This window comes from Chenopodium album, chromosome 2 (assembly GCF_948465745.1).
Source record: "Chenopodium album chromosome 2, dcCheAlbu1.1, whole genome shotgun sequence".
Classification (NCBI taxonomy): Eukaryota; Viridiplantae; Streptophyta; class Magnoliopsida; order Caryophyllales; family Amaranthaceae; genus Chenopodium; species Chenopodium album.
Window position 1 is genome coordinate 9,622,634 of NC_137835.1, and position 10,887 is coordinate 9,633,520.

The 10,887-nt window shown below is 36.4% G+C and overlaps 1 protein-coding gene across 1 annotated transcript; it reads left to right on the top strand.

Moving 5' to 3' along the window:
* The first annotated feature begins 1,568 nt into the window (after nt 1-1,568).
* Nucleotides 1,569-3,951, top strand: LOC145568031 (uncharacterized). Its single transcript, XM_081627477.1, has 2 exons — nt 1,569-2,299; nt 3,822-3,951. The coding sequence occupies exons 1-2, from the start codon at nt 1,632-1,634 to the stop codon at nt 3,949-3,951; spliced, it is 798 nt and encodes a 265-aa protein (XP_081483603.1). The 5' UTR covers nt 1,569-1,631.
* The last annotated feature ends 6,936 nt before the right edge of the window (nt 3,952-10,887 follow it).

Consider the following 10,887-nt stretch of genomic DNA (forward strand, 5'->3'; position numbering starts at 1 on the left):
AGCTGATTTTGACTAGCTGATTGTATTAACTGATTTGATCAGCTTATTTTATTAGCTGATTGTATAAAAAATGTTTGGTAAATAGCTAATATCTTAAAATTGTTTGAGTATGTGAAATGACCATTAAGGTAATTGTGAGACAGATTTTAAATTAAATTGGGGTATAAGTGTCATTTTACCATATATTAATGAATAAGCTAATTGAAAAAGCTCCATAAAGGAGATTTTTCAAAAAGAGCCTATTTAGTGGAATAAGCTCTTTAAATAAGCTTCCCACCAAACACCTTGAATTAGCCTACTACCTCCGTTAAATGTTATGTGCAACTTTGGAATATTTTACATCTCATAAATAATACCCCAAAGTTGCATACTACCTCCGTTACAGGTTATGTGCAACATTTTCCAAAAAGGGATGCTACATATTATCTGCAACAAATGAAAACTTTCCTCTTTTAGTAAATTTTTTTGTTTTAAATTACAAACCTACCCTTACTTAACTTTAATAAACACATCAAATCATATGTTATTAACTAATCAACCAATATTAATTCATCACTTATTAAATTCCAAACCCACATGTCTGAGACAAGTGCACAATATTCAAATTCCTTAAGTCAATGTGTGTCGATTTGATAATATGATTGTATCTCATGTCGTGATCATATTAGTCTACAAATCTTTTCTTGAAAACCGAGTGAGAATTGCAAAACAAATGATTACTATGTAATCCATTTGAGCACGGCCATGCATTTTTCTGAATTCTCCCTCTTCAAGGGACCAAGACACATTCCTAATTAAATAGGTAGACTCAATTCAATCTTGTGGCAACCAAAGCTCCCACTCAATTTCTGAAATAACCGGGAAACACCCTTTATAATCTCCAGTTACGGGCAGACGTTTGAGTGTATCACAGCTATAACACCCATTGAATAAAATCAATGTTCCACTCATGTCAAAGGAATCCAGTAATATATCCGGAAGTTCTATACTTGAACTTCAATGTAGGTCTATAGTTCGATCATGCATCATTCATGCATATCCATGTGATTGACCGAGCCTCACTATGCTCCTATAGCCCATGAAACTGCGCTATCCAATCAATCTTACATGCTAGTCCATTATTAGAAATCATTTATGTCCAATTTAATGATTCTGAACTAGGAACTTTAAATAATATATGGATTTTGTTCACCTGTGGGGTTTCATTCACGAGGTCATCAACTATTAAATATCGTGAAAAAAGTATGCGTTACAACTATTAAAAAACAGAGGAAGTAGTCAATAAGCTAATGTTGGTCAAATAAGCAAATTTTGCTCAAACAAACTGTTTACTAAACACAGCCATAGTCCATCACACTCAAGATTTATGACTAATTCAAAGCAAATGATACATAGACTTTCTTAAAAAAAAAACCCGACCCGCTTGACACAACCGGACTATCCAATAACCCGTAAAATATCCAATAAATTTTATTACCATTTTTTGGATCAGGTATCCAGCCCACTAAATATGCATTCTATAAAAGGACACCATCTTAGAAGTTACAACAAGTCATCCAACCTTAACATTCTATTCTCTTCCCTCTAAAGTCATCAAACTTCCCCCATACTAAAAACATATCAAAATAACAATGGAAACAGTGATAAAAACAGCCAAAAACTGGCTAGTTTATCACCCAACAATACACAACTTTGAATGGAAAACAGGCACAACAAATGGTGCATCACTTCAGTTCCTCATTCTCACCGTTGTTTCCTACATCTCCTTGACATTACTCCTCTCCCGGTACTCGTTTCGGCCCGTCTCATTACCCCTCCGCTCCATCTCCGTAGTCTACAATCTCTTCTCCTTCTCTCTATCCCTCCTGATGGCCGTCGGGTGCGCCCTCTCCACCCTATCCCAAATGCCCAACCCCGACTGGATCTTCTGCTTCCCTGCTAACCGAACCCCAACAAGTGGCCCCGTCTTCTTCTGGGGCTACGTCTTCTACTTGTCCAAAATCCTCGAGTTTACAGACACACTCTTGATTCTCTTAAACGGGAATAGCACCCGAAGACGCCTGTCATTTCTTCATGTATTCCACCATTCAATGGTGTTGATCATGTGCTACATTTGGATCGACGCGGCTCAGTCGTTGTTTCCCTTAGGGGTAGTCACGAACGTGTCGGTCCATACGGTTATGTACGGGTTCTACTTAATGTGCTCGCTTGGGGTGAGGCCGAGTTGGAAGAGGATGGTCACAAATATACAGATTATACAGTTCATTTTCGGGTTTTTCGCCGCAGGAGTTGCACTGTACTACACTACTAGAAAATAGCTGAATTCCGACAGACTGCTTCCGACAGACCCAATATTCCCTCGGAAATATCGAAATTTCCGACGGATTTTTATTCCGTCGTAATATATGGGCTTTCCGAAGGATATTTCCGTAGGAAATTACTTTTTCCGGCGGATTTTTAGTCCGTCGGAAATTTCCGACGGAATTTCTGTCGGAATTTTTTTTTTTTTTAAAAAAAAAATATCAACCCTAGAAACCCTAACACTCCTCTCTTTTCCGCCTCTTCTCCTCCTTATCTTTCCTCTTCTCTCTCCTCCCCTTCTCTTTCGTGCCTCTTCTCCTCCTTATCTTTCCTCTTCTCTTTCCTCCCCTTCTCTTTCAATTCGTTCTCACTCCTCTCTCTGAATCTCACTCCCCTTCTCTTTCAATTCGTTCTCACTCGTTCTCCTTCTTTCGATTTCTGAATCTCACTCGTTCTCCTTCTCTATCTCTCCTCTACTCTACTTTCCCCTTAAATCTCCCACCATAGTCGCCAACACTAACCACCGACATCAACAACGAACAACACCAACATCAACACCACCATCGCCGGCATCAACATCAACAATAATATTCATCTTTTTCGCCCTTACTCTCTCTCTTCATGCGTAAAACAAAGGTTTTTGGGTCAAATTCGACCATGAAAACTCTAGATCTAGAGTTTTTATGGTCGAATTTGGCCTCTTAAACCCAATTTCGAGGTTATGTGTGGTCTAATTAAGGTATGTATTTCGTTTTTTTCAATTTTGATGTTATTTGTTGTTTTATCGGATTTTTTTTACAATTTATGGTGGTGGGTGGTGGCTGTTGGAGATCGTGTTTGGGGGCTTGGGTTGGGATTTTAATTTTTTTCTTTTTTTTTTTGTTAATTTCTGATTTGTGATGATTTTCGGTGGTGGCGGTGGTGATTTATGTGGGTGGTGGGGTGGTAGATCTGGTTAGGTAGGTGGTTGTGGCGGTGGTGGTTGTAGATGGGTAGATCTGATTAGGTAGGTGGCTGTGGCGGTGGTGATTTAAGTGGGTGGTAGATCTGGTTAGGTGGCTGGTGGGTAGGGGTTCTGGTGTGGGCTGGTGATACGGTGGATGGGGTTGGGTGTGGGTCTGGTGAGGGTTTGGCTGGTTGTGTGAGGTAAGGGTAGGTGGTGTGGGGTCACGGCTTGCGGCGGTGGTACGGGGTGGCGGTGTGCGTTTTTTTTTTTTGTTTTTTTAAAAGCATTTTCCGACAGAAATTCCGTAGGAAATTCACGACGGAATTCAGTCCGTCGGAAATTTCCGACGGATTTTTCCGGCACCGGAATTACCTCCTTCGACGGAAAATTCCGTCGGAAATCCGTCGGAAAAGTGTTTCCGACGGAATTTCTGACGAAAAAGGTGCTTTTTCCTACAAAGCCTTTTCCGACAACCAGTTCCGACGGAATTTCCGTCGGAAACGTGTTTTCCGACGGATTTCAGGGTTTTTCCGACGGAATTTTTCCGTTGGAAATGGCCTGTTTTCTAGTAGTGCTATCATTTGGTGAAGTACCCATGTTCTGGTCCTAAATATGCTTGGACTTTTGTTCTTGGGTTTAATACTTCTCTTCTATATTTGTTTGTGGATTTTTATTCTAAGAGTTACAAGAACAAGAAAGAGTGATCACCAAGGAACACTGATGCTCTCATTTGTAGTTTGAGAATGTTATGTCTCAGCATTTTACTATATTTTGAATAAGTTTTGTTATTAGTATATACTTCCTCTGTTTTGTTAATATTGCAACAAGGAGGAAATTACGCATCCCAAAACACATTTTATATGCTAAATATCTATAATTGTGTAAGAGTAAAAATTATAAAAAGTTGATATTGTGAAAGTATTATATGAGACGAATCCAACAAGATCACACTTGACTATATTTTGCTTAACGTATAACTTATATTATATAGTCAAACAAGAGTGATGAATAGTGCAAAAAGTCCATTGTTGCAATAGAACGGAGGAAGTATTTTGAATAAGTTTTGTTATTAGTATGTTTTATTGTGAATTTTATTACTTCAATATGAAATACTCTCTTCGTTCTCAAAGTTCGGCTCACTTTGCATTTGCACAATTTTTAATGAACATTTTTTATCATACATAAATTCGGTTATATATAAGTAAAAATTTTACAAATTTGATATTTGAAAATTTAATTATTAGGGAATCTTATAAGATTAAACTTGTCAATTTAATTTAATTGTATAAATCATAAAATGTGGTCAAAATTATTTATTTTGATCACATAAATAGTAAGTGAGTCGAATTTTAAAAAACGGAGGTATTATTAGCTATAGACCTTGATATTTAAAGACGCACGTCTCAGTTAATCAGAAAACTTTTACTTATATTACTTGGATACGTGCTGTAGTTGGATACTTGGATGTGTATGTTTATGAAATACAATCTAATTTAGGTTTAGCTACGATTTTAGGGTCATTGCTCTGATACTATCTTTGATTTTGCACCAATAAAATCACTTACAAACTTCCAATTATTGATAATTTGGTATTGAAAATTTATCATAAGAGAGCTTCAAAAGCGTCTTTGAAAATACTAGTGGTGAGCAAAAATTCAGGGTACCTGACTTGGAACCGGAATCTACTCGAAACCGCAGGTTTCAGAACCGTCTATAGCTTCGGGTAATAAAATTGGTAACTTGTTGCAGCAGGTTCCGACTACGGGTAATAAAATTTTGGATCAGGAATCTGTAGGGTACCTGTTAGTACTGATTTCCTATACGGTACACAAAATCGGAAATTGTCATTTAAGCCCAAATATAAAAGGCCTACATCAAAATTGTATAAAACCGTCATCTACCTCTCTCCCTCTTCTTATTCATTTTTCATATTACTCTTAAAAGTTTAATTAATGGTATTATAATAAGTATTTGTAATATTATATTAAATATTCTAGACAATCAGTGTTGGTTTGTTATATTTGTAGTATTGTATTAAAGTTATAAGCTTTTATTATGAACATCAATTTTTTTTAATTGTTTTTTTGTAATAATTTATGAATTAGCTAATAATCAACTTGAATTTTTTAAAGACATGGTACCCTGTTCCGAAATCAGACCTACAGGCTCTTGTTCCCAATTTTAAGAAACCTATTAAACAAGTTCCGGGTCCGATTTCGGTTCTTATTTTTAAGAACTTGTTGTAATAGGCTCCGATTCCGATTTTGGTTCTTATTTTTAAAAACTTGTTGTAATAGGTTCCGGTTTCAGATATTGAGGATTTTTACAGGGTACCCTGCTAGGCTCACCCCTATAAAATACTACAAGTACGTTTCATCAGGTTCTTTAAAATACACTTTTTTTTAACAGTTCCTTAAAATATACCTTTTTATATTATTGTTTTATTTTATTTATTTTGAACAGTTCCTTAAAATATACTTAGACATAGTTAACACCCACTTAACAGAGATCAATTAAAAGCCTTTGCTAATTGCCAGCTCACCTCACTAAAGCCCACCAAAGTTGAAAATGGTCCGATCCGTTCACTCCGGCCCATACCATTGCACGTACGTTAAATACTTTCGTACATATCTCATATAAAATCTAAATTATTGGAGTGCAACATAATATCCTAGGCAATTAAAGTGCAGGCTGTGTTCTTTGAATCATTGAAGGGATCAAATAATACATATCAAATGAAAGCGTAATTCATGCATTGTTAAAGTATTTAAATTAAACCTAATAATTTGATTTACAAATCTTATTTTGTATTTCGGCAAAATATTTTAATGCATATCACAGCTACAACACATTATTAATCTTAATTAATCATTCCAAAATCCTTATACAAAGGGTTGATACAATCCTTGCTGGAAAAATAGTAGAAATCAGAGACAACACAAGAGTTATTGTATCAAATCCATCGAGATCTGTCATCCTTTAGTTGTGCAGTAATTTGGAACCCACTGACTTAGAAGCAAAATACGCCACCACCGGTACAGTCTACTGGTGACACAGCATGCCCCCCAATTTTTACACAACGACCTTCGTAATTCGTGTACCCAAACTCGAAGATTGAAATTGTTCAAGAACTGTTCAGATCTCAAAAGGGTCGGTTTGTGTTTTTTAAGTTTTCAATAATAAAAATAACATATACTCCCTCCGTTTTAATTTGTTAGTCCCATATACTATTGGGCGTTTCAAAAAGATCTACCTATATTGAATGTATTCCACTCTTAATTTAGTTTTTATTTTCTATTTTATACATATTATTAAATTATGATTGGTTTAATTAATTGATTGCGAATTGATGACATGACTCTAAGACAAAATTATTTTATGATTTTTTTTTTTTTTTTTTTTTTTTTTTACATTAATGTTAGATTCCAAATATTCTTGTTTTCTAATTTTATGTGATTAATTCTATAAGGGACTATCATATTGACACTACTAGAAAACAATCCATTAACAAGGGAAATTTTCCGTCGGAAACACCCTGAAATCCGTCGAAAATGGCGTTTTCGACGAATTTCCGTCAGAAATGGTTGTTGGAAACGGGGTCGTAGGAAAAAAACCACTTTTTCGTCGGAAATTCCGTCGGAAACACTTTTCTGACGGATTTTTCCCTCAAAAAGGGTTTTTCAGGAGCCGGAAAAATCCGTCGCAAATTCCGACGGATTCACTTCCGTTATCCTATGCCAGTCGTCTTACGAATTTATGAGATGATATGCAAATCAAATGTATGTGGAATTCATGTTAATTTGATCATAAAAGAATAATATTATTATAACGAAAATCATATGAGTTGAGAATCAAATCGATGTAAAGTTTTTAAAAAGTACTTAACAACTTAAACACTAATTTTAGACAGTAATGTATTTTTTTTAAAAAAATAAAAAATTATTATACTAAACTACTGTTCAAGTCTTCATCCTTATTGTTTTGATAAATGATGATAGGAGATGAAAGACCATGTGCTCCATCAATTTCATTGAGTCCTTAGCTCAATTTTATTATTGCCTTCATCCATTGTGAATTAAATTAAACTAGCCTTCTGGCCCGTGTAATGCACGACTTGTTCATAGAAAATTGCATTGAGAGATGAGTGAGGAAATACCAATAAATAATTATGAGTGTAATATGTAATTGAAAACATAATTAAATAAATAAAAATTTTGGGACTTTAATTTAAAATGAGACTTAATAGAAAGAAGATGGAGGGACTAAAATTAAAGAGATAAAATAAAAAGGTTGAAATAAAGAGGGGAGATGAAGATAAAGTGTTTAGTGAAAGAGTTAAAGAATTGTATAATTAAAAATATAAAATATAAAAAGACATGTGGCACATTGAGTTGAAGAAGATGTTAGGGAAATGTAATAAAAAGATGACATATGTCTTTTTTTTGTTGTTTTTTTAAATACTAAGTATAGATATAGATTGGATTATTGTTTTTGGATATTAGTTGAATAATTTGAATAATATTTATGGCGAGTTAAGTTTGAACCTCTAGGGTTTTGATGATGACAAATCATAAGATTAAGTAACTAACAAGGTTTTTAAATAATATGTGTACAAAGATCATTAACTAAAGGTCGAGACAGAATAAGTGTGTTTGATATTGAAAACATAGACAAGACCCATATTGTGTATTGGGTCTGACTTATTATATTTTTATTGTATATTAGGGCTCCGTAGTTGTGTAGCCTATATAAGGCATGTATAATAAACTTAAGTGTGACATAAAATTATGAGCCACCACATTAGATGAAGAACCTAGCCCACGACCAGCTTGTCCTCCTCCCCTACCACGGCCCGAGCCACGGCCTCTACCACGACCACGAGAATTAGATGGATAGCCATGAAGTTGATAGCAAAACTGAACTTCATGTCCCTGCTTGCACGGCGAAGCTCATAGCATCGGTTTTGTCATCCCGACCTCGAATGATATCTTTGTGTCTCTCTTCCTGAGTAGCCAAAGAGAAAGCTTTATTGAGCATTGGAAAAGGATCCATGCTCAGAATTTGAGTACGAAGAGGACCATACTGCTCATCTTCAAAACCCATCACAAAATCATGAATCTTCTCTGTTTCAGCCCGAGCACGAAGCTTTGGAGCAGCAACACAAGTACACCCACAAGTGACATCCTCAGAACCATAAATCAAATCCCACAATTCCTTAAATTTATTGTAATAAGACACAATATTCATGCCTTTTTGGCGAAGAAGATGATATTGGGGTTTCAATTGGTTAATTCTAGGTCCATTTACAGTAGAGTATCGTTCTTTCAAATCAACCCACATTTCAATTGCAATTTTATGAGACACGACACTAGGTTGTATGGACTCAGCAACAGAATTAAATAACCAAGAGCAAATTGTAGAATTATTAGCTTTCCAAGCTGCAAATTCAGAAGATTTGTCATCCTCAGGTTTACCAAAATCACCATTAATAAATCCTGCTTTGTTTCTACCTTCTAAAGCATTGATAATTGCCTTTGGCCATACATCGTAGTTTTCGCCAGTTAACAAGTATTTTATGAGGGACATACCTGAATTTTCCGATGGATGCAAATAGTAGAATGATGATGCGTCATGAATCAATTGTGGTTTCTTGGTGTTGCTTTCACTTCCAACCATGGCGAAAAAGAGAGATTGAATAATGGAATCCAATTGAAAAAAAAAAGTAGGTGCTTTAGTGGAGGAGTATGAGAAAGCCACGTACACCTACAAAACAAATTAGGAAATTGGTGGATGTAGTGCAGCAACCAAGCAAACCCAAAAATAAAATAAAAATTGATTAGATGCTGACGGCTATTGTAGGAAAAAAAATTATATAACACTACAAGAATCAGGTCGAATACCGACGGAATGGTTCCGACGGACCTAAAAATCCGTCGGAAAAATCAATATTTCCGACGAATTCGAAAATTCCGTCGGAAATCCGTCGGAAATTTCCGACGGAAAATATGTCTTTTCCGACGGAAAATTCCTTTGGAAACTAATTTTAAAAAAATAATAATAAATTCGAAACCCTAAACAACTAACCCCCCCCCCCTCATTTCAACAAGCCGCCACTTCTCTTCCCCTTTCCCCTTCACTTTCTCTCTCCTCTCCTCTTCTCTTCTTTTCTGTCTTCTCTTTCATCCTCTCCTCTTCTCTTCTTCTCGTTCTCCCTTTGTTCTCCCTCGTTCTCCCTCTTCTCCTTCTCTTTCCTTTCTTCTTCTCTTCTCCGCCATTTCTCTCTCCTTCAACCAACAACGGCGCAACTCCAACAACCACCAACAAAGACAGCAACAACCAACAGCAACAACAACCTCAGCAACAAGTTCTGTCAACCACCACCAACAACAACCGCAACAGCGGCGCAACACCAACAACAACCGCGCATCACAAGCTTTCCACCCTCCACCCTCAAGGTTTTTTTTTGTAGATCTTGTTGTAATTGTAATGATAGATTGTAAATTTTATTGGATAATTGTATATTTATATATTTGATTTTTTTTTTGTTGGTCAATTATTGTTTTACTTAATGAAATTCTGATTAAATATGTAGATCTACTGGTTTTGAGTGTTTGTGTGGTATTTTTTGATTTTGTTGTGTAAATTTTCGTATTTTTGGGCTAATTTTCGTATTTTGGGGTTAATTTACAATTTTTTGGGGGGGCTTTTCGTTTTTCTGGGATTAGTTTTGGTTGTGGTGGTGTCGGTGGTGGTGTATGGTGGTGGGATAGGGTCGATGGCGGTGTCGGTGGTGGTGTGTGGTTGTGGTATTGGGTTGGTGGTGTTGTGTGGTTCTGGTTGGGTCGGTGGTGTTGTGTGGTTTTGGTTGGGTCGGTGGTACTGTGTGGTTCTGGTTAGGTCGGTGTGCACTGTGCAGTGGGCTGGTGGTGTGGGGTGGTGGGAGGTTTTTTTTTTGTTTTTTATAAAGGATTTTCCGACGGAATTTCCGTCGGGAATTTCCGACGGACTTTTCCACACCCCGAAAACCTTTTCCGATGCATGCAATCCGTCGGAAAAGTAGTTCCGACGAAAATTCCATCGGAAAAGGTCGATTTTCCTACGAACTTTATTACGACGACACTTTCCGACGGAATTCCTTCGGAAACACGATTTCCGACGGAAACCAGGGTGTTTCCGACGAAATTTTTCCGTCGGAATTAAGCTGTTTTCTTGTAGTGTAATTGATCTTGCGGAAGAAAGAAAAAGGGATCTTAAAACCCTAGGCTGTGATACCATGTTAAAATAAGGGGAAATATTTGACTGTCTGTATTTTTCTGTGTCACACTTAAGTTTATTACATGCCTTATATAGGCTACACAACTACGGAGCCCTATTATACAATGAAAATATAATAAGTCAGACCCAATACACATGCCTTCATAATGTTATGTCATCAACCCCTCGCCGAGGCGACAACAACAATAGTAGCTCCTCAACCGCAACATCAGTTACATCCCTTCCAGGGCTCAATGCTGAGCAAATGCAGTGCCTCTTGACCCTTCTTGACACATCTTCAACCAATGATAAATTAAATGTTAAGGTTGATGTTATAGGTGATTGGTTACTTGATAGTGGAGCTTCCCACCATTGCCGGTTAGTTT